This window comes from Chrysemys picta, chromosome 3 (genome assembly GCF_011386835.1).
Source record: "Chrysemys picta bellii isolate R12L10 chromosome 3, ASM1138683v2, whole genome shotgun sequence".
Lineage (NCBI taxonomy): Eukaryota > Metazoa > Chordata > Testudines > Emydidae > Chrysemys > Chrysemys picta.
Window position 1 is genome coordinate 154,047,795 of NC_088793.1, and position 24,838 is coordinate 154,072,632.

At 45.4% G+C, this 24,838-nt stretch overlaps 1 protein-coding gene across 4 annotated transcripts in view; it reads right to left on the minus strand.

Annotated features, from left to right (window-relative positions):
* Nucleotides 1-24,838, minus strand: part of ALK (ALK receptor tyrosine kinase) — a 587,230-nt gene that overhangs the window by 40,341 nt on the left and 522,051 nt on the right. For 3 of the 4 annotated variants that reach the window (XM_024114624.3, XM_065589314.1, XM_065589315.1), the window contains 6 exons: nucleotides 22,577-22,739; nucleotides 10,855-11,005; nucleotides 7,220-7,351; nucleotides 5,964-6,108; nucleotides 3,623-3,685; nucleotides 1,310-1,408 (listed from right to left, as the gene is read on the minus strand). In XM_024114624.3, coding sequence (XP_023970392.3) covers nucleotides 1,310-1,408; nucleotides 3,623-3,685; nucleotides 5,964-6,108; nucleotides 7,220-7,351; nucleotides 10,855-11,005; nucleotides 22,577-22,739 — 753 coding nt within the window. Of the gene's footprint in view, nucleotides 1-1,309; nucleotides 1,409-3,576; nucleotides 3,686-5,963; nucleotides 6,109-7,219; nucleotides 7,352-10,854; nucleotides 11,006-22,576; nucleotides 22,740-24,838 lie in introns of those variants that run through there. The other variant, XM_065589316.1, reaches the window with a different exon arrangement.

Consider the following 24,838-nt stretch of genomic DNA (forward strand, 5'->3'; position numbering starts at 1 on the left):
TGGGATGGGCCCTGTCTGAAAACCTTTCCTGACTGCCATTCACCCCTCTCTGCTGACTGTATCCCCACTTCTCACTGGCACCTGTATTAGGGGAGAGGAGACTGAAGGAATCTCAGCTAATAGTTTTCATTTACAAAAAAGATCCCTCTGCTAAGCTGTCTTGGACACCTGCACTGTAGCCATGTTGAACCAGCTATGCTGGTGCAGAGTGGCCACACAGCCCCACCCCCTTCAGTGAAATCCCCAATGCAGCAAGGCGTCCTGCCAGCCTTGTATTGCCTCTACAGAGCACAAGGGGCATTGTGGGGCAGGCCCAGGGCATGCTGAGGCCAGGAGGAAGTGTTGCAGGAGCAGTCCTGTGCCCTCCATGCTACAGCAAGCCCCATTGGGGCTATGGGAGTGGGGGGAGGAGATGCAAGTTAGGGCAGCCCTCAGGAGTTTCCTAGTCTGTGCTGGGGCTGAACCATCCACAGCATCCCCTACTTACCCACTGGGGGAGATCAGGTTCAAGTCCTCAACTCTTGGGGCCAGCACAGACTGGGAAGGCTGCCAAGGTTGCACACTCCACCTGTAGGAACTGGGGGAAATGCCTCACTGCCCTCTCCAGCAACTCTGTCAGTCTGACCCAGGAGAAGCTTTAATGGGGGAAGAGCTGAGCACTGAAACATTTCCCATAAGATCGCTCTCAGCTTCCAGCACTAGCAGAAGCACAACATATAAATCACAGGCTGACAGCTTGGAGAGAGGGGCCTGCTAAATCATCTGGTCCGTGCTCCACCCAGGACTGGATTGTGGTCATAGATTGTTGTAAACCAGACGTATTCCAACTTCTTTGAGTAACATCTTTTATTTCAGGCAACACACCTATCCCGGCAGTAGCTCCACAGATCCACACTTGCCACAGTTGCCAACAACATACAACACAACACTGGAACACCCACAAATGTCCTTGTTTAACAGTCTGCCTACTCCCCCTACTGGCTGTCTTATTACACACATTATAACAATTTGTTCCCTACAGTATTTCTTGGGTTCATTGTCCAGTCCAGTTTTAAGTGACTTAAGAAATGAAGCTTTCACCACTTCTCACTGTTAGGAAATGTTTCCCCAACAGCCTCAATTTTTTTCTTTGCTCCCTTTCATCTCCTTATTCCTCACTGGACTACACTAAACAACTTCTCTCCTTCCTTGGTGTTCACAACCACACTAATCTACATTTTCCATCTAAGGATCCCAAAGATTTCCAGACACAGCCTACTCCAAACATGAAGGAAACTCACGAGAACTGATTTCTGACCGATATCAATACCTTTCAGTGCGGGGGTGTATAAAGTACCCAGTGGACTAATAAAGGACACACCATCCTCCCCATCCATCTCTGGGTCATTGTCCGCTGCAGCATTGCCACCTATGTCAAATCAGAAGGTACCTTAACGTACTGTGGTTCATTAGATCTAAAATACAGTTAAGAATTGCAACATGCAAGCAAATTCACAGTATGAAGCATCCAAATGAGAAAGGGCAATTAATCAGTCAAAATATCCAACTGGGATGTTTAATGGATGGTGGAAAGGTTTAGTGGATAGTGGTACGGACTATTGGCCTTTCACTTCTGGGATTTCGGCTTAATAATGCTTGTGGCTCTTAATTAAGCAAATTAATCTCTCAACTCAGTCCCAAGCAGACCATTGCCCACTAAGCACAAACATCACCTTTAATCATTCGGATGCTGTGAAAAACATATGAACAGATCGTCCTATGCAGTCATTTGGCTAGCAGACTGGTCAATGCCAGTGCATAAGGGTTAATTCCGCACAGTTGCTGATCAGGCTACGTACTCCACCAGCACTGGGAGTAACATTCAGCTGATCTGCTTTCTCTCCTCTACACCCCTTGGGCCAGGGTGGTCCAACAGCGATGGGGGACTGAAGGAGATTGCATGGGAAATGTTCAAGTGTGCCTTGGACAAGCAGAGGATCTCAGAAGCGGAGCTGTAGACCAATATTTGATCTGTTAACATGCACAGATGCCCTTCCTCCCCCCCCACAAAAGAGAGGGTTGTTTTTCCACTTTCATCACCTTTGGCAGGGGAGAAAATAGCATACTGCAAACAAAAGTATCTTACATGAGGCATTCTGTTGAAAAAATCGTTACACATAATATCATCACAATGCATGTGGTCAAGCTAGGAATTCAGGCTAATTACTTCCTTGCAGTGTTTTGAGTCTACGATTGCCCTGATTTCAAGCCACAGTGGTGGATAACCAGGGGTAAGAAGTCCACCACAGCTGAAGAGATGGGTGGCCACAGGGACTGATTATGAGTTGTGGAGCTGTTCACCCTATGGTGACGGCTTTCAGTCTGGCCCATATCAGTAGTAATTCAGTGTCATTACCATCTAATGGCTGACCTGGAGCCTACTGGAAAGGAATTAGTGGCCTCCGTTCAGTTCCTTGTTGATGAAAGCCACCATCATAGCTGTCATTAATTGGCCTCCCTTGTTGGCAGTCTTAGCACAAGAGCCAAGGATTGGACTATGGAGACCAAAATACCTGCCTTGCCCTTAGAGGTGATTCCTCTAGGGTTGAGGCATGCTGGTCTTGGGGCAGTGTGGAGGAAGCTTGGATTGCCACTGCTCATGCTGAATCTCCTTTAAGGCTATGTCTACACTGCACCGTTAACCCGGTAATTGGCACCAGGGTCTGAGCATCTGGGTTAGCCCTGCTTGGTGAGAGCACCTCCACAGCAAAGCCATATCTGGCTATTTCCACACTTGCCTGTGTGTGTCTGGGGGAATTCCCCATGGTTTTTCATGCTGAGACACTCTAGGATTTCTTTCCCAGCCAATTGTGGGAGAATCCGTCTCTCCTTCACAGGGAATGGTGGGAAGGGCATTGGCGGACTCGAATGATTTAGCCTGTGTCCCCACTGAACAGTAGGTGGGTTTCAGCCTGAGTTAAAGTGGAGTCATGGCTCTCACCACCCCTCAGCTGGGTCAGCTAGCTTGGGCTCCAGACTCGGATAAAGGGTGTTTTCTTTCCCCCCTGCATGGATGGTAAGTGGGGTGAAAACTAAAACCCGGGTTAACTCTGCAATGTAGACATACCCTAAGTGCAAACACTGGCCATCAGACTCCATGGCAAATGCCCCCAGATGCTGGTCTTGACAACAGGAATGCAAAGCCTATGGCTCCTGCTTCTTCAGCATCATGGCCAAGAAATGAAAGACTCAATATATAATTATGAGTCAAGAATCACAGCAGGATCTTGATGGCATAGTTTTCCACAATGCAAAGCCAGGATTCCAGCTGAAGAACTGACATCCGGCTATTTGCTTAAAGGCTAAACAACATAAGTTCACCCAGAGCTAAAAAGGCGACACACAGACATCCTATTACATAACAATCATATATACTAGCTATAGGAGAATTTTTGATCAGTGTTTTGCTGACTGTTAGCACTAAAGGAGGGGAAGGGACACCTTGAACATGAAGCCACTTTACCTATATATCCTCCGCCTCCTCCACCTGAGGAGCACCCCCCTCCACCCCCTCCGAAACCCCCTCTTGTCTCCCACCCCCACTTCTTCATGGCCTGGGGGCAGGATTTTCCTCCAGTAGCACCTTCCAGCAAGGACTTTCCTGACCACAGGAAGGAAGTGTTATCATTCCAGCCACCTCCACCACCTGCAGTTAAGAAAAGAGAAAGCAGCCCATGTAAGTTTCTGTTACATCCAAAATATATATATCAGCAGAATGAATGCACATTCCAAACACGTCAGCTGCAAGGGAGATCATCATATAGTGGTTAGAGAATGGGATGAGTCAGGACTGCTGGGTTCTATTGCCAGTCTGCCACTAACTGGCTGTGTATGACTTGTGGCCACCACAAACTCTCTGTGCCTCTTTTCATCCATCTATAAAAGAAGTGTAATACTGTAATGAGAGCTGGTCAGAAAATGGTATTTTTCCATGAAAAATGTAAAGAGATGAAAAATTTGAGTGTGTGTGGGGATGTAGGAGGACATAGGATTTTTGGGCGGGGGGAAGGGGGGAGGAAATTTTCCAGTTTTTTAATGAAAAACGAAACCCAAAACTTTTTCAAAAGGTTATTGGTTTTCAAAAAATACTGAAATATTTTTTTCACTAAAAAACCCATAGAAAATGTTAAAAGAAACATTTTTCTGCAAATAAATTAATTAAAAATGCAATTTTTCTTCACCAACTTTTTTTGATTGAAACATTTTGACTAGCTCTAACTGTAATGGACCGGCTGCTGTGTATGTGCTCTATTGCCCTCTCCAGGATGAAATCAGATATTCTCAATTGTGTGTCTTTGGTCTCATATTAGTGACAGCTAACACAGAATCTCCTTTAGCTTGACTGTAGTTGCTAGCACTTTTTGGAGCAGGAGGATTTAAGCATATTCTTGCTGTTGCTGTTAAGTTCCACATGGCCAGAGTGTGCAACACAGTGAGAATGGGGTAGTTGGAGTAACCTTCACCACCACAACTCTTTAGTTTGCCATACAAAGCCTGAATAACTTGAGATTGTGCAGTGGTGGGGGTGAATGGCTTCCCGCACACTGACAAGTTATACGCAGAAACCTGAGCTCAAGCTATGGGAAGTAGAGTGGATGAGGGAGGAACTAACTTTCTATTACTCTGTCACCAGCCTGGGGTCTGAAATATGTTTTTCAAACAAATATTTAATTATCTTTTAAATTAATGGACCACCCAACACAAACCATTTTTCTTGAAACCAAATTCTAACTAATATTTCTACTACCTTGAGCCATCTAATTTTCTGATATCAAAGAGTTTGTGCTTATACTCTTTAATAGCCTAAAATACTACAGTGATTCTTACTAGCACTACTGGTGCCTTTCATTTGAGGAGCTCAATGTACTTAACAAACAGTAATTAGTTAAAGCTCACAACAGCCCTGGATGTAGAGAAGCATTATCCCCATTTTATAGGTGGCCAAACAGAGGCCTAGAGAGGTTAAGTGACTTGCCAAAGGCCACAAAGTAAGTGGATGTCAAGAAGAAAATTAAGAGTCCTGACTTCCAGCCCTCTGCTCTCTATGCAGTCCCCACTACATAGCATTCAGTTTGGAACATTAAAAAACCCATTTCTGTGCCTCCATTCCCCATCTGTAAATTGGGGATACTAATACTTCTCTCTTTCAGACAAGGATTGGGTTGAGTTAGTTTGAAATTGTACAAACTGCCACATCCGTAAACACTTAATATTGTTAATTGTGATTTTGTTTATTTTTGCAGGGTTCATGAGGATTGAAGGTTCAAGATCCAAAGCGCTGGACATTACAGAGCTATGGAAGAGGCTTTTCAGTCTCAGGAAACAAAACAAACAAAAATACGGAGATTAAAGTGAATTTCATGCTTGGGAAAGGTGCCAGACTGATTGTCTGTAAGACTGAAGTCCACTAACCACAGAACAGTACAATCCGAGAACGAAACTAGACAATGTTCTGTAGGGAACAATCCTGCCTTGGTAGGGAGATGGACTGAATGACAATAGGTCCTGCCCATCTCTGTTTTTATGGTTCTGTAAGCAGAGACCGCCGAAACACAAGCTACTCATAGAGAATGCACTTGCCCTGATGCGAGAGGGTGGTCCCCACCTCTGTGGCTCGTTCAGCCCTTGACCTTTTTGCAGGGACTGCTAACCTGTCTGCACTAGCCTGGGAAGCTATGCTGTAGAAATACTACATGATTTCCATGTCTACAGGGATATCTTCCCTGTGGTGACAATGGTTTCTGAGAGTCTCACATTTTTGCATCTTATGTTTTGTCCCTCAAAGATTTGCTGAGACAAGGTGGGTGAGGTAATATCCTTTACTGGACCAACTTCTGTTGGTGAGAGAGACAAGCTTTGGAGTTTACACAGAGCTCTTCTTCAGGTCTGGGAAAGGTTTTCTGAACAGAGTAAATGTTCCTTACCTGCAGCTCCTGAATTTCCATTCAGCCCTGGAACAGATGAATCATTCTCCAGCCTTTCTGGATGAAAAGTATCTGTTTTGGCCCTGTAGGCCCTGCCACCACCTCCTGCTGCAATTATCAAGGGGACTGGTTCTCCATTCTCCATCTTAACAGGGTGAATTGAGAAATGAAGCTGGGGTTTACGCTGTGTCAACATCCAAATACAAGTTCATCTCACACGCTAGTTACTTCATGTTGCACTAAGCAAGTCCCTAGGACTGCTGAGCAGTCCAAATTACAATTGCCTTATTCATGTACCTGCATCCAAAGATTAATGGATACTACTAATCATACCACGTTCAGTGGAGAACAGCAGCTTCGATGGCTATATGTATTGTGCACGCCAGTGCTCACGGATCTTGTAAAGCATGTAATGTTACCCTGTATGATGTAGTATATCAATTACAAGAGCTCTAAGGTACACTGCTCTGTGTAGTGCAGTACAGTGGCTCCACTTTGCAGGGGATTATCACTTTGGGAGCTACTTGAGTGTGCAGAGTTACTATGATATGGTACAAGTCTATTGATTTGAAGCATATTGAGAACACATAAAACTGGGAGTCGGGATGAATGCTGATTGATTAGCCAACTTTTGATAAAATGTAAATGACCTGCAGTGGAGATCAATGGTCTTTGGCTGAAAGGCTACACCTACGGCAGAGCATAAAGGCTGATCCCAATTGTTCATATGCCATAGCACAGCAGAAGTCAAAGGCTATTGGGCCTTGTGTATTCTGTGATTCCACAGCTCAAGAAACTGCCGTGGAATGTACCCATTGGACAGAACTGTGCTCCAGAATCTCAGGTCACAATAAAAAATTATATTTTTAGTCCTTGTGGTTGCAAGATAAACCTTAAAAATGTGAACAGAATGTAAACTGATGCAGTGACCCTGCCTGAGTGAGCAGACAGCCTTAGCAAAAGCTTGAAGAGGTATGAACAGGGCCATTCAGCTCAATAAGGGCTCAGGACCTCTGTGCCTCCACAGCCATAAATTGTAAATATAAGTTATATTTAAGCTCACTTTAAGGCTTGTTTATTCTGTGGGAGCAGTTTAAAAGGTCCTTAGTTTAAGTGAGAATCAGGCCCAGAGAGTTCTTGGTGCTCCAGGGTACATTGTAGGGGGCACTTACTAAACAAAGGATGGCATTCACGTAAAAGTCTAGGTAGTGTGCAGCATTTTTATGTAATAGGATATAATGGGTATGTTCCTGTACCTTAAATATATACGTTGCTCCTCCCCCTCCACCACCTCCTCCTGCCCATTCATGGACACTCCTGTTCACTCGAATCTCCTCTTCAATCACGTTATTCTCTCCAATGCATACTTTCTGTATAACATGGTTAGTCTGCAGATAGAACAGCAAATCTGAGTTCAGACAAGGAGCTTCCATTTTGCTGCACACACAAAGTAAGTTCATCAGCTACAAAGAAATCATAGAATATCAGGGTTGGAAGGGACCTCAGGAGGTCATCTAGTCTGGCCTCATATGCCTCCCTCCCCTGCATTTGCAAACCAATGGTCTAAATGTGCTTCCACCAAAACCAAAGGGAATTTTGCCTCTGACTCCAAAGGGAGCAGAAGCAGGCTCACACGCTCTTACAAGAGTGTCACCTTTTGCTCTGCTTCTGACCAGAGGAATTTGTGGCTTTTTAAAATTGAATCCTTTAAAAATGAATCCAGTGCTGACACAGGCACTGACCTTCCAAAATGCTGGGGGGTGCTCGACCCCTGGCTCTGACCCAGGCCCTGCCCCCACTCCACCCCCTTGTCTCAAGGCCCCACCCCTTCCCGCCCAGTTCCACTCCCTCCCCCAAACATGCCACGTCCTCACTCCTCCCCCCCCACAGCCTCCTGCACGCCGCAAAACAGCTGTTTGCGGCAGGTGAGAGGCGCGGGGAGGGAGGGATAGGCGCTGATCTTCAAGGCCCACCAGCGGGTGGGAGGTGCTGGGGGGGAGGGTGGTGCTGATAGGGGGGCTGCCGGTGGGTGCTCAGCACCCACCCTTTTTTCCCTGTGGGTTCTCTAGCCCCGGAGCTCCCACAGAGTCGGCGCCTATGAGTGCTGATCAAAAGAGGCAAACAGACATCCCTAGAAACTGATGTCCTATATTTATCCACAGGAGAGGTATGGCATAACCTAAGGGTGACTCTACTCTACGTGCTAGGGGGTATGATTCCTCTACTCGTGCGCACATACTCAGGGATGCTGGAACAATATGTATAGTGGGGGTGCTAAGAGCCATTGAACCAAACTGTAAATCCTGTATACGATGGAAGCCACTTCAAGCTGGGGGGCGCCACAGCACCCCCTACTTCCAGCAGTGATGCACATACTCATGCTAGCTCTCACCGAGCTAGCATAAGTATAAATAGCCGTGTAGCTGTGCTACCATGGATAGCGGCAGCAGAGGCGCGGCTGAGCTGTGCAGAGCACAAACCTGACAGAAACTGGTGGGTATATTCGGCACAGCTCAGTCACCCTTCCACTGCTGCTGCTGCCACAGCCACACAATTTATACTCATGCTAGCTCAATATGTGTACACAAGGAGGGGAATCACACCCCTAGTGTGCATCATAGTGCAGATGTAGCCAGTGCAAACCCCTCCCACTTCCTCCTACCTGTAACAACAACCTGGTTTTCACCTAGCACTTTTTACCCATACATTTCCATGGGCTTTACAAAGGCAGGTAAGTATTGTTACTATCTACATTTTACAAATGGGGAAACCGAGGCACTTGGCAATGACATGACTTGCTCCAAGTGACACAGCAAGTCAGTGGCAGCCAGGAATAGAACCCTGGTCTCCTGACTCCCAGTCCAGTGCCCTAGCCACTGAGCCCTACTGCCAACCTGTTTCAGTCCTGATTTTGAGGGACCAGCTAAGGATAAAGCTTCACTACCAATCAGTGCCAAATGCCAAGACAGTTTTTGTGGTGGACACTAGTTCACTAGGCAATCAGCTGAATCCACACCAACTCATTTCAAATAGACCAACAGAGAACTACAATTACCATCCCTAACCCAGGAGAAAGAACAGTCATTTGGTGACTAATTATGTTCATGTGGTTCACACCTGTTTTCTCCCTAAAGTCAATCAGAGCACTTGTGTGTGTGTGTGTGTCCAATGAGCATGATTTAGCTCTGACGATTTACATTGGTTGCAGCTCAGCCATTAGTTATATTACTTTCTGGTTGTCCTTTAAATATCTGTCTCTCAATTTCTATCTTGTTATTTATACTGGGCTCAACACTGGGGTAATGAGTCGTATTGGAAATATTTACAGATAATATTTGTCTAAATATAATCCTCCCTCTGTATCTTCCTACTCTGTCACATAAGTATTTTATTGCAGGAGAAGAACTTGATGCATGCATCCTTCCAATTTAGAACTGAAGTGTTTTGTTTACCATAAAGTGGACTCAAAACTTGCTGCTGAGTAACACAGGCACAATTAAAAATCCACTTCAGGCAAGAATTTGATTCAGAGTTTGGAAGGGGATGATTAATAAAATGACAAAGTGCAATGATCCAGAGAGACCAGTAAATTACAATTGGATTAAAAAAAAAACACCTTCATTGCAAAGACATAACTGATTACAATCCAATCAAGTAAAAGTCCCTTCCACAAGTCAATGCACTCTCTTTGCTTCGATGAAAGAATTACATTAGCACTCAATAAATTCTCGCTAAGCTTACAGTGGCCTGTAATTTAATGACTCCATATATTATATTGCACTGGAATGGCTTGATTATACATGCTGAATGAAAGTCTGAGTTAGGACATATCTGATTCTAAAGGGTTCTTACATTAACCGTGTGTGTACATGAGTGCGTGTGTGTTGGGGACATTATTCCAGTTTTAGCATTTTCTGCAAGATTTGGCTATGGGGCCCCCAGACCCTTCCACTTTCCTGCCTGTAGCCTCCTTCCCTTCCTTTCCCTGCTCAAAGTCTGTAAGGGGCAGCAATGCTTTGGTTTCGTGAACCCCAGCCGCATAACAAGTCCACCGCCAACAATCCTGCAGAATACTAAACGCCCAGATCAAAAGCTGTGGTGAAATTTCACAGGATAATGCTTAATTTTCCTCCATCAGGGCTTCCAGCAGTAGTAATGGAAGGTGATCATCTTGTAAGCAATTTGTAATGATTCTTAGTAACAGTGGAAGTTGGATTAATTTAATAGTAATGCCTTCAGCCTCCCCCATGCACAAACAAAGCCTGAGCAAATGGGGTTTGTGTGGTGATCCATGTAGGATTTGAGGGGCCCATATCAAAGATGGGGCTGAGGTTGGAAGGAAGGGAAAACCCCATGAGGCCAAACTTGCAGAGCTTCCCCCAGATTAGTCTGTGGGAGAAAGGGTGGGTGAGGCTGTCCCATCACTTCTGTAGAATGAGAAAGGGATTTGGTACTTAAAACCAAAGATTCCCTGAGATGCACGCAGATCCACTGGGGCCCCCACTGTTCCATGGTAGGACTGCAACATCAGGCCCTTTTGGGTATGTCTACACAACAAAGAAACACCCGCAGCTGGCCCAGGTCAGCTGACTTGGACTCAGGCTGCAAGACTGTACAATTGTAATGAGGATGTTCAGCTTGGGCTGGACCCTGGGCTCTGAGACCCTCTCCCCTCGCAGAGACCCAGGGCTCAGACCCCATAGCCCGAGCCCCATGTACCTGACATGGGCCAGCTGCAGGTGTTTAACTGTAGTATAGACATACCATTAAGTCACTACCAGAAATCTTGTATCTGTAGTTTGAACTACTCAAACCAATTCAGACCGTTGTAATATTAAAGATCCCAGTGCTGGAAAAGGTTCAACATGAGACAGAATTGGCAATCACTTACACTAGGGCAGGCATCTTCTCCTTGCTGGCCCACCAAGATGTATAAGGCATCATCCTTTTGGAGGTCAAAAATCCCCAATATGGACACACCATGGGACCTCACCATAGTATTCTTCCCTCCTTTCCCACCAGCTGCTCCATAGCCTGAGATGCTGCAATGAAAGAAAAGAAGATAAAAGCCTGGAACCAAATTGCATGGGTGAAAGCAGTGTAATGGAATCCTAAACCGTATTACACTGTTCAGCCAGTAGGTGGTGATATGTGTAACATACCTTATTTAAGCTAATGTCAGTACATTAGAGCTTATAGTGAACACATTTGGCATGTGTCTTTCTGGGAAAGGAAAGCTCTGTGGCTAGACCATATCTGGTGCAGACAGTAGCAGCCCTGAAACCTACTGTGTACAAGGTGTGCATGGCACAGTGTCAGGAGTAAACTAGTGACAGAGGAGAATAGAAACAGAAGGGAAGCAGCAACAAAAGTTGCAGCCAGAAGGAACAAAGCACCAAAGGTTGCAGGCTCTCATCTACATGCCTCTCTTCAATGCCCCAGAGAATTTCAGCTTTGAGAAACCTTCACAATGAACAGACTGAAGCAGTATTTTGCAAGGTTTGGAATTGCTACCAAACCGAACACTACAAGTATGCTCTTTAATTTATGCTATGGGAAAGCAGGCAGAGCATATCTTTATATCCTTTGACTTTACTAAAAACAGTCACAATGAAGACTATGGGTATGTCTACACTACCCGCCGGATTGGCGGGTAGTGATCAATCTATTGGGGATCGATTTATCGTGTCTAGTGTAGACGCGATAAAATCGATCCCTGATCGCTCTGCCATCAACTCCAGAACTCCACCGCAGCGAGAGGCGGAAGCAGAGTCGACAGGGGAGTGGCAGCAGTTGACTCGCCGTCGTCCTCACGGCCAGGTAAATCGACCTAAGATACGCCAACTTCAGCTACGCTATTCGCGTAGCTGAAATTGCGTATCTTAGGTCGATCCTTCCCCTCCCCGCCCCCCCCAGTGTAGACATAGCCTAAGAAAGGGTTCTGGCTATATTTGATGCATACTTTATACCCCAGAAAAATGCGGTTTATAAAAGAACATGTTTTCACCAGAGAATTCAAGGACCAGGGGAAAGCGTTGAATGTTTCATAAGAACTCTGCACACATTGGCTGAAAACTGCAAGTTTGGAACTGCAAAACATGAAAATGTCAGGGCTTACCAGGGGATCGATGGGTAGCGATTGATCCACTGGGGGTCGATTTAGCGGGTCTAGTGAAGACCCACTAAATCGACCGCCGATCGCTCTCTCCTCGACTCTGGTACTTCACTGGAAGGAGAAGCATAAGGCAAGTTGACGGGAGAGTTTCCCCAGTTGACCCAGCGTGGTGTAGACACCGCAATAAGTCGACCTAAGATACGTCAACTTAGATACGCAACGTCAAAGCGTAACTTAGGTCAACTTAGCCCCGTATTGTAGACCTGCCCTCAGAGACAGGATGGTTATTAACAGATAAAAACCTTTCACAGCAGCTACAACTGAAGAGATTTAACCCTAAGCACAGCTATCCAGATAGCAAAGCAGTCTGAGCAGTGAGACAGCAAAACCAAGAGCAACTTGCCAAACTTGAAAAACAAGAAACTAGCTTAGAAGCAGTTAACAGATGCAGCAATTAAATTTGTTAGTCTCTAAGGTGCCACAAGTACTCCTGTTCTTTTTGCAGATTCAGACTAACATGGCTGCTACTCTGAAACCTGTCAGATGCAGCATGAGTGCTACAAGGCTTTACCATAAGACCGCTGAAGCAAAGAGAGAACTGCCAGGTAAGAGGCACAAATTCCAGCCAAACACCAAAGTCTGACAGCCTAAATGCACAAGATGTGGAAAAATTCATATCTCAACAGATGATGCATGTCCAGCCAAAGGCATAAGCTGTGATAAATGCACAAAATTATGGACATTTTGCAGTTGTTTGCTGCATCAAAGCAGTCAGGGAATTGACTCATATTACAATCAAAAGCCATTGTTTCTGGGATCTATCCCTTGTGATAACATAGAGCCTTCCTGGAGAGTGAAACTGAATAGTCCAGTAAAGACTATTGACTTTAAAAGTGACAATTTTACATCAGATGACAGACACGCAGTCAGAGAACTGCCAGGTCTAGAACTCGGTGTCCATGTTCGTATCAATTGGATTTAGAAAAAGGATGAACAGCTCCACCTGTCATAAAGAAAAGAATTCAGTGCCCCAAGTCATATGTGATTGAGACCAACAGTGAATAGTTCAACAGGAACCACTGACATCTATAATTTGTTCTTCAGAAAAAACAATCAACAGAGTAAACTCTATAGATGGCAGATGCAGAACAAGATGATGACTCAAGGATTCCAGACCAACTACAGGCAGTTATTGCAACTAATGGACAGCCAGAGTCACATAATTAGAAAACCAGTGTGATTCAGAGACACTTAACAGACTGATCCGTTCTGAATTTCAAAGACAGTGTAAATTTGGTAAATGGAAGGAATGTAGAACTTAAAGGGGGAGATGTAAGGGAATGCTAAACTGTATTATACTGTTAAGCCACTAGGTGGTACTGTGTGTAACATACCTTATTTAAGCTAATTTCAGACTTACATGGCAGAACATTAAATGAGCGTATAGTGAACAGATCTGGTCTCTCTCTCTAGGAAAGCTTAGGGTTGCCAACTTTCTAATCACACAAAACCAAACACCCCTTCACCGAGGCCTCTCCCCTGCCCCGCCCCTTCTCTGAGGCCCACTCTCTCCATCCCCCGTCCCTCTGTCGCTCACTCTTCCCCACCCTCACTCTCACTGGGCTGGGGCAGGATTTGGGGTGCGGGAGGAGGGTGAGAGCTCCAGGGTGGGGCTGGGGATGAGGGGTTTGGGGTGCAGGAGAGGGCTCCGGGCCAGGGTGGGGGGGTATGAGGTCTGGGCTGGGATAGCAGGCTCCAGGCGGGGCCAGAAATAAGGGGTTCAGGATTTGGGAGAGGGCTCCGGGCTGGGGCAGTGGGTTGGGGTGTGTGGAAGGGTGAGGATTCCATCTGGGGGTGCAGGCTCTGGGGTGGGGATGAGGGATTGGGGTGCAGGAGGGATGAGGGGTTTGGGGTACAGGAGGGGGTGGGGCAGGGTGTTGGGGTATTGGGAGGTGTGGGCTCCAGGAGGGAGTTTGGGTGTGGGAGGGGACTCTGGGCTGGGGCAGGGGGTTCGGGTGCTGGAGAGGGTTCGGGGTGCAGGGTCCAGGCAGTACTTACTGCGGCTCTCAGGAAATGGCCGCCAGGTCCCTGCCTCCCCTAGATGCATGGGAGGCCAGGGAGGCTCCACGCACTGCCCTTGTTCCCGCAGGCACCCCCCCCCACAGCTCCTATTGGTCGCAGTTCTTGGCTAACGGGAGCTGCGGAGCTGGCCTCGGGGCGGGGGCAGCACGTGGAGCCTCCCTGGCTGCTCATGTGTCTAGGGGCTGCAGGGACCTGGTGGCCACTTCCAAGAGCCACATGGAGCTAAGGCAGGCAGGAAGCCTGCCTTAGCTCCAGACCCCCACTGCGCCACCAACCAGACTTTTAATGGCCCGGTCAGTGATGCTGACTGGAGCCGCCAGGGTCCCTTTTCGACCGGGCGCTCCGGTCAAAAACTGGATGCCTGGCAACCCTAGGAAAGCTCTGTGGCCAGTCCATATTGGGTACAGAAGCCTGACCTGCTAGTAGCAACCCTGCAACCTACCGTGTACAAGAAATACATGATAAGCAGCTTCTAAGAAGAATCACAGGAACTACAGATGGAACAGAATTGATCCTTTCCCCTGTCAATAGCAGATTCTGTGATTACACTTGCAAAGAACATCAGCCAATTATTATTATTTATTTGTACTGCTGTAGCACTTAGGAGCCTCAATCAGGGAATCAGGGCTCCATTGTGGTAGGCACTATATGAACACATAACAAAAAGATGGAGTCTGCGCCAAAGAGCTTACAGTCTAAGAAAATCAAGATCCAAAACCTCCTTGGAAAAGCAGGATTGTGAACTCTGAAGACTGATGTCCTCTGCTTATCCACAGAACAGTACAGCCAGGGCAACAGCAGTGCAAGCATCTCTCGCTTCTACTCCAGAGTAAGAACAGCTGATGCCGAGCAAGGGCTTGTAAACACAACTTTGTTGTGTAGAGAGATTCCTCTCCTCTGGACTGCGTACTCCTTGCTAGCTTTAGAATTGAACACAGGGAGAGAGAACACAACGAGGGTCTATAAATATGAGATTCAACAGGAGGAGACTCGAGGAAGCAGACAAGGAAACTGTTCCAGATGACAGGGGCTGCAGGGGAGAAGGCTCTCTCACACCAACAGTGGCAAGACTGTGTGAAGGGACTGAAGGAGCATAGAGAGAAACTCTGGCTGGAGCAAGTTCAAGTGTACTTTGACAAATAAGGCAGGCAAAGTCACCTGACCTTTATATTTAGTGTGTAACATGCACCTTCTCAAGGTGGTGCTCTGTCCCACTCGAGTGGTGTCTGCTCCACATATAAAGGGTGATATTTTTGGCCATTCATTGAAAGTGAAGCTTTTCATGGGAAAGGATTGCTGTCAAAGAATTTCCTGTTTCGAAAAATTTTTCAAAAAAAGTTTCAAAATCATCAAGACAGCCTGACTGGCATTTCCACAATGAAATGTTCCTTTTTTGACTGTAAGAAAAGGCTTTTCATTACAAAATTAAAATTAATTTATGTAAACATATTTTTTTTAAACAAAAAAGGGTTAAAACTGAAATGAAATGTTTCAAAATGATTAAAACAAAATGTTTTGATGGACTCAAACCAGCGTTTGGGTTTTTTTTGGATGACCAGATGGCAATTTTTTTTTTGAGATTTTGGCTTTTTGTCCCAATTCAAAATGGGAAAAAATATTGAATTTTCCCATGAGAGGAAACCTATTTCCCACCCTGTTCTAGGGATGAGCCTCCTACAGCCTTGGGCTTTTAACTCAATCAGTAGGGCCTCACAGTTTGAAAACCAGATGTTCCAGATACAACCCCCACTGCAGACAACCCACCCAAAAATGTCACGTTACAATTATATCCCTCAAATCCTCCCTCTTTTATGCAAAATAATAAAAATAAATGTGCTCCTCTATAGCAGCATTCATCCAAGGACCTCAAAGTACTTCAGAAACACTGAACTAAGCCCGGCAACTCCCACTGTGAGACAGGTATGAATTACAATACTCATTTTAGCAGTGGGGAGATTGGGACACAGAGAGCCAAATTTCAATCCAGTGTTCGCAGATGAGTCTCCACTGACTTCAGTGGCATTACAACCACTTACAACAGGGTGGAATTTGGCCCAGTGAGGGTAAGTCACTTTTCCAGAGTGACAGATGATCCTCAAGCAGAGTCAGGAATGCAACCCAAGAGAGCTCATTCCCTGCTCTAACCACTAGCTGTATCGTCCTCTAATGAAACTAATCAAATTACTTTATTTAAGGAGAACCGGCTTTCCTTTAATCCCCATTCCTTCAATTTGGGCTCTGAACTTTGCCTGACATGGCACCACATGTAAATGAACTAGAAACAGTACCATACATGGCACAGGACTGCTCTGCACAGCCCCGTCCCTACCAATTATGGTGCCCTATGCAGCCTGAGCACCTGCTCTCCCGCTCCCCTGCCCCGTGGAGGATCTGGGCTGCGCTCAAGGCCTGCAGGGCCGCGGAAGCAGAAGCTGTGGGGGGCCGCTTTGGAGGGGGGCCCACAGGCCCAGAGCAGCCCGGGGGATTAGCAGGGGGCCTGGCGCTGGCAGCAGGAAGCAGAACGACCCGGCCCCAGCCTGCTCCGCTCCCCCTGCCCCAGAGGTGTCGCTTGGGGCAGGGGCTTGGGGAAAGGGGTCCCTCCCCGTACTCACCAGCGGCGGGAAGCAGAGCGACACAGTGGGGAGCCAGTGGAGTGGAGTGGCCTGGGTTGCTCTGCTTCCCGCCACCACCAGTTAGTGCAGGGGTAGGCCTGACCCACGTTGCCAGCGCCAACCCCCCAGCTAATCCCCGGGGCTGTGTCCATCGCTGGGGGAGTGGGCTTGGGAGAAGGGATGGAAAATGGGGGCGGGAAGAAGCGGGTCAGGGGTGGAGGGAGTATTCCCGCAATACCCCCTCTCTCCCCCAGAAAGCACAGGAGGGCCAGCTGGGGGATGGGGCTGGCCGCCAGCACTGCCGCATACGAAGCACGCAGCTGCACAGGGCACCATGAAATTTGGGGCAATTTTGTGCCCCAAATTTCATGGTGTCCTACGCAGCTGTGTATTCTGTGTATGCCTAAGGCTGGCCCTGGCTCTGCACTAGGACTGTTTCCCCAAAGAACCTTAAGCAGCTCGTTCAGCCAAGCTTCACGTGCTAGTTACTAGTGTGAAAAAATGAGGCTTTGAGATTCTGCTCCGAGGCAGCCAGCACGAAGTGAGCATAATGCTGAAGCAACTGTGGTGTACCAAGTGCCTCAGAAAGCAGATGAGATCCTTGGAATGTGACATAATTATGTTGGTGCCACTTTTTGTAACCAAACCAATCATTCCTCAATAAGGCTGTACCCAAGCCAGGAGAGACAGTGAGGGACACTGCCTAGGGTCCCCTGAACAGATGCTGCACAGACCAGGAGATTACTGAGCTGATTTGCAGCAGGACATTGTAATGGCTAATGAGGTGCACCATGAAGCAAGGCAGACTGGCAGGGCTAATCAGCTGCAATTAGGAGCCATATTTTTCTACATCTGAATAGATTTTGCATACATGCAATAAAGTCAGGACGTGCAAGAGACCCCATTAGTGGCTCATTCACAAGCTGCAGGCGAATGTGAGCAGCAGATGCAGCACCACGGCTGCTCCCCATTCATCAAAGGAACCAACTGCTATTTAAACAAACAGAATGTTTAGTCTCTATAGTATGGATCCCTGCACCAATACAGAGACCACGGGCGCATGAGGGGGTGGGTGTTGGCTTGCAGGATTGAGGCCTAAAAGAGACAGACAGCAGGCAAGAAAATCCAGAGGAGGGAATAATTTACATTTCCTTCCTGCCTTCCTTCCTTTTGGCTTTTATTATATTTTATTATATCATGACTTGTGCACATTGAGGAAGATGTGAGTCTTTAGGGGGATCTACATGAAAGGAGAGGACAGTGGCTCAGCAAACTGGGGATGGTGATGCCATTCCACACATAAGCAGCAGCGTGGAGAAAGTAATGGAGATGATTTGGGGAGAGGGAAAATGATCAGGATGTCAAGGCTGGACCACTACATGATCAAGAATAGCCTCTCTCATAGGATTCCTGTCCCACATGGGACTTGGAAGTGCCAGGCGCCAGTTAAAATGACAGAGTGGAAAATACAGTGAACCTGACTGAAAGGATCTTTTAGGGTGTGGTTCTAAAAATGGGTGAACGTGCATGGCGGATGGGAGTGGGTCTTATTTTTTCCTCCATAGCCCTGAGTATGAAGGGATGGAAGATTTCATAGTAAGCTCCAGAAGGAAATCTGACGATAAAATACATAATGTCTTGTTTTGCCTGATGCTGCTGGTCTTTGTCGTGTAAAACCCAACTGGGGCCAAATCCAGCTCTCCTTGCTCACATGGAAAGCCCATTAGGGCCTTGAACTGAAATAGTCCCGGTCTGTTGACCTTCAGGGCAGGCTGCAAGGCTTAGCTGTCTATTCAGAACTTTGGTGAGGGTGGGCTTTGCTGGGGGCTGCTGTTCATGTCAGAGGGGAGTTTTGCCGAGGGCTGAACTATCCTTTTGCTACTGTTTTTATTCTGGTAAGTTGTGACCCTGGGAATGCCTCAATGCCAAAGGGCCCACTCTACCGTCACTCACATCAGGCCTGACACACTCACTACTCCCAACACACTTATCATTATATGTATCCAAAAGATGTCATGGAAGGTATCATGTGTCAACTGGTGACACGCTGGTCCTTGAAAATCATTTTGTGATGTAAGTACAGGTTGTGTACAAAGAATTATATCTGTGCTGGAAATATGGTCTTAAAATGTGGTTTGGGAGGCAGTGCATACAGCCAACCTGCCCTAGCCAAAGGAATGTGGGTTTACTTATCTGGCCGGCTTGATTACAGGCAGAGGACAACAAAAGTATGTTTACATATAAGGTAAACAAAGCTCTCAAGCCAATGAGCGGGGAAGGAGACAACCTAGTAAGCACACCAGGGGATAGAGTCTGCTCCCCAGGACTCCTTCCTGGCTCTTGAGGCAGAGACAATGGACTTTGGGCAATATAAGGAGAGCAAAAAGACATTCTAGTTATCTGTCATTTAGGGAACTTAAGGAACAGCACCCTCTGAGCCTGTGAAAGTTAGATCCCCTAGTCTGAAGGCTAAACATGCTGGGAATTTGATGTAAGTGAGAAAAGTGCTTAGGAAAAGTTTGTAACTTGCTAAAATTAAGTTTGTCACTAGAAAGTGTGCTTTGTTTGTAACCTGTCTCTTTTTCTCTTGCTTAATATCATTTAAATCTCTGTTCTTTGTTAATAAACTTATTCTTGTTTTATTATTAAGTTACCTTAGTGTTGCTATAATGAACTGAGTTCGAGTTTTCATCTAGCTTAACAGACAGGTGTATACATTGTCTCTTTGTAGGCAGCGAACTTAGTAATTTCTGTAAGCGAGTGAGTGGACACGTCAGGGAGACATCTTTGGGGAACACAGGAACTGGAGTTCAGTGACTGTTACCTACAAATCAAGGTTTAGACTGGCAGAGTATTGAGGAATTGACTGGTGAAGCAGACAGACTGATGTGGCAGGGAGCTGACTCTAGCAAAGTTCACTCTCGCTGGTGCTGAGAGGAAACGCAATGGTTTAGATCTGGGTGTCTTGAGAACAGAAGGTCACAAAAATACATTTTAACTTGTGTCCAAAGTGCCCAGCGGATTTTTAATATGTATTAGATAGATCAATATCAGGACTGAGGGCCTCCTCCCTGCTCCTGCTCCTTCACACTGGACGAAAGGCCCGGAGTGACAGAAAGTGGCTGTAAAAGCCCCATATCCAGCAGAGGGTCTTTTCTCTCTTGGTGCAGGCCGTGTGCAGACAGCTGTAAGGCTAACTTCTACAGACCCTCCTTGAACAGCGGGGATGCTGGGGGTTAGGAGCGGGAGGGATATATCAGGGGCAGGGATGCGGCATGCAGTGCTATTCTGGGCAGCCCTGGGAAGCTGTCGTAACTTGACATGTCCCCAGGGCCATCTAGGTTATGCTGGGGGCCGCTCCAGCTCCTGCAGAAGTCCAAGATCAGAAGGGCACAAAGATGGTTTGAACCCACCATAGCGCCCCCCCTCCCCACACACACATTCCAATTGGCTGCGAGTTCTGTGCTGCATCTTTAAGGGGTGCGGAACAGCATCTGACTCCAGTTGTAGATCAGGAACCAAGTTAGTTTGTTAGCCATTAATTACTTACACACACCCTAAAAGTGTGCTGGGGTTTTACAGACATGGAAGAAGACAGGTATCTACACTGACGAGTTGTAATTTTAGCGCTACTTGCAATCTGTACTATGCGGCAAAATCAGCCTGTAGTTGCTGCAGAATTTTGGATCTTCCCTGGGCTGTATGGTATTAAAGAAATGTCAGTTTTATGTGTTTAATTTATTGCTTCACCTCTTTGGGGTTATATTTTATATGCATATTCACTGTATGCCAGCCTTGAAAAATTCTACTCACCCACACACCCGGGGCAAGTCATTTTTTTTTTGATGGGTGAGTAAAACATCATTAGTTTTTTTTTTCTCATTATCATCAATCCTCATGGTAATAGGTGCGCAAGCAGATTTTGTGCCTGGCCTAGTCAATTTCACAAGGCTGCTGTCTGTTATTTTGTTGGTGTCCTGATATTGAGGATTGAGATGCATCCCCAATACCGTAAATCCTTTTCAATAAAAACAAAAAAGTTTAAAAATAATAGAAGATCAGAATGTGTCAATGAGTGTTAAGCAGAACTCTACTATTATCTTCAGAGGGGAGTTCTGCTTAAAAATCCACTGCAGAATAATTGATTTGAATGGAGAGTTCTGTTTAAAAAGAAATGGATAGTTATTGTTTAGTTACAGTAGGCTCAATTTTGACTGTGCTCTTTTATCAAGGAACAACAACTATTTTTTTCCAGTAGTAGCCTGATTAAATTATTTTGAACCATGTCTGACTATCTCTATTTGTTGACTAGAGTGTAGCCAATTAAACAGGCCTGTTAAATTTAAACGGCTAATTTTACCACTTCTGTAGCAGAATTGCCTGTTGCATAAGCCTGGAAAGGTCATGCTAACAAGCACAATTAGTTCAGGGTAGCAAATATCCACATCAATAAAAATTCACAGAAGAAAAAGAAAGGGACCCAGTTATTAAAAGTATCTGGTAGTAAGTCATTTAAGTTTAAAAAAAATTGTCTTTTTGTTATAAGCTACAGCGTAGATTATTAAAATGAAAAAAAAAAATCTTTCTGGCCCTACACTATGTATATGTTTATTTACCAGTTTGCACTTCTTTCAGCTCTGGCAATGAAAGAAGGAAACGTAGATAAGTCAGTTTCACTTTTGTTTCTATTCAACGCCACTTTTGTCGTCTCATCCACTAGCACAAACCTGCCATTGCACACACTGTAGGGGAATTATTATTTGTTAAAAAAGTGTGGAAAAATTTCTTAAATTGTACATTTCATAAAATTTTGTTTATAGCAATCAAAAAATTCAGGGCCAAATTTGACCAGTTAGTGTATTGATGTACCTGTTGTGCTGCCCATCATTCCACTGAAATTAGTGGGATGTGTATGTGCTTTGGGTTATTGAGCACCAATTCGGGTTTGGTGGAGGGTAGTTTTGGGCTGCTGACCTTTGCATACACATTATTGCTCTCAAGTGGATGGGATGTCAGACCTAATCCGGGGTTTATAGGTCTGCTCTACTCAATGAATTAATGGAGCAGTTCCGTTAATTCAGCAAGTGCTGCAGAAATCAGTGTGAAATTAATGTCATTTAGCTGGCAATGATGGAGTTTGCCTATGCGGTTAGAGCACATGTATGTGCAACTGCTTGAGCTGTCAATCTTGCTCTCTCATTTTCTTTTTTATTATCATTGTTTTACAGGGCTCAGAGGTGGATAGACACTTCACAGATCAAAAAAAATACATATGTTTCCTGCCCTGGAGAGTTTATTCAATTTTGGTATGTGCACATCTCAATGATTCTATTAAATTAGAGGTAGGACTGATAGTGATGCATATAGCTAAGGTTGCTCATCACTTCCCATATAAAGCCCCTGTTGCCAGTTGCTTATAACGTTGCCAGACTGTAATAATTTGAGCTGAAATTTCCCATGCTTGGTCTCTGCCTCAGGCTGTTTTTAAGTTTCAGCATAACAGTTCAGCTATTCCTCAGAACGAAGTAAGGAAAACAGACAATTTCGCCATTATTTTTTCTCCAACCACTTATTTGAAGCACTCTTGTGTCTCCATTCTTTGGATCACAAACTTGAAATTTGGCAGGATAGTAGCCCTTGGGTCAGAGATGTGCCTTTTGCTGTTCCCATGAAAATCCATCCACATTTGGCCAAGTTCTAATATTCTGAGAACAGTCATTTGATGTGCTCAGGACACATTTGGAGATGAGGGAGAAATTTCAATCTTGTCAGTGACATGTCAAGAAACTGACAGAATCTCTCACCTGTAAGTATTGGTTGCTGGCACTCTCCAGATCTGCACACCTTGAAGAATTCCTTCAGCCCCCACTATAACACTGAGATTGGAGTTCCTATAGGCGTCGTTGCACTGGGTCTGAGTGGGTCCCTGCGGTCCACTGGCACCACATGTGGTGAACAACCACTGATCTAAAATAAGGAAACATGTAAAATACACTTTGAATATATGACAGTCTCACTGTTCTTCCTTTTACTTTCTCCTCCTTGGACTGGGACCAAGAGGAGAATCTGTGGAATCTGTTTTTAAGGGAGAAAGGATAGTCATTCACAAGGCACCTCATAATCTAGCACATCATAACAATACTTAGCACTTATGCAGTGATTTTCTTCTGTAGTCCCCAGCCTCACAATGAGGAATATTACCTCTCTTTTACTGAGTCACAGGGAGGCAGAGGGCTGGTCCACACTAACCCCCCACTTCGAACTAAGATACGCAACTTCAGCTACGTTATTCACGTAGCTGAAGTCGAACTATCTTAGTTCGAACTTACCGCGGGTCCACACGCGGCAGGCAGGCTCCCCCGTCGACTCCACGTACTCCTCTCGCGGAGCAGGAGTACCGGCGTCGACGGCGAGGACTTCCGGGATCGATCCCAGAAGATCGATTGCATACCGCCGGACCCGGAGGTAAGTATAGATGTACCCAAAGTAATTTGTTCAAAGTCACACTGCAAGTAAATAGTAGAATGAGGAACAGAATCCAAGTTTAGTGCACTGTCCACTGGACCATGAATAATGTGTGCTCCATTAATAACTAGACCATTGCAATTTACCCCTCTGCTATTGTACTGTAGTTTACTAAATAAGAATATACAATACTCAGTTATTGGGGCCTGAATGAGAAGACTGAATAATTCTGGATAACTGAGATTTTGGATAATTGGGGAATTTTCACTGTAATTAATACACAAGCAATCATGGCTCAGTTTCAGATAACAGAGAGTTTGAGATAACTGAGATTGATATAACCAGAATTCAGCTGTATACATTATTTGCCAGACCCTCAGGCAGAAATCAGCATAGCTCCACAGTAATTATTTTCACCAGATGGGGATTTGGCCCTATGTGCATAGATTTGTACAGTAGAATCTTCACACTTCATAATTCACACCGATGAAATTGCAATACCTCCCCATTTCTCTGCAGTTTCACCACCAGAGCCAGCACTGATGTGAGGCCTTATATTATTAAGACCTCATTAGTTTTGCAAATTATATATGCAACATTTGCTAATGTACTCTAAAGCATTATATATAATCAAAACTAAATGGACAAACTGCATTTGATGCACGTGTCCTTGGTTTCTCTATTGGGATCTTTACTTATATGCTAATTCATAAAATCCAGTAAATTCCATTAGTAAGATTCTACTGTCATTAAAAATGAAAGATTTAAAACATTTTGTTGAAATATCTGTAACCATGACTGTGGGCAAGCCAATTCACCCTTCTAGCTGTGTCTGCAGTGGCATTACTTTTCAACATTCCCACCAATTCATTACAACATATGCAGCTGCACTGGTGGTAGCAACAGAGGAAGTGTTAGCTTAGACTGGCTGCTGGTATTTTAACCACTCTGCCATCTAAACCAGAGCTGGTCTAGACAGGATGGTCAAAACACCACTAGGTGGTTTATGCCAGCCATTCCACTCTTGCTATTACTGGTGGAATTTCCTGGGGGGGGGGCGAAGGGAGGATAATACTACTACTGCGGTGAGGCTAAATTCATTAACATTTGTAAAGCTGTGAGATTCAATTATTTATTATCACAGCAGCTGTTTGGGATTTGACATAGAAGGGATCAAGATATATAGTGCAGAAGAGCTATCTACAAATACGGCTTTTTTCACTTCACAATTAACAGAATTTATCCTCAAACCACCCCTATGAGATAGGGAGGTATTTTCCCAATTTTCAGATGGGGAACTGAGGCACAGGATAGATTAATTGACTTGCCCATGCTCACACAGGAAGTCTATGACAAAATCTGGAAGTGAATCCAGGTCTCTTGAGCTCCAGTGCTCTATCCACCTATCTTTTCTAGGCTTAAGGCCTGTTCCAAACCCATTGAAGTCAATGGAAGTTTGGACCAGGTTCTTAAGAATAAAGTATCCAGTTTTCTTGATGACTTTCTTAATCCAGAGCCTGACCATCTTCAGGAAACATTGCAAAGCCATCCTCTTTGAGAAAGCCTTTCCACCATATGTGATGCTCATAATATAAACATCC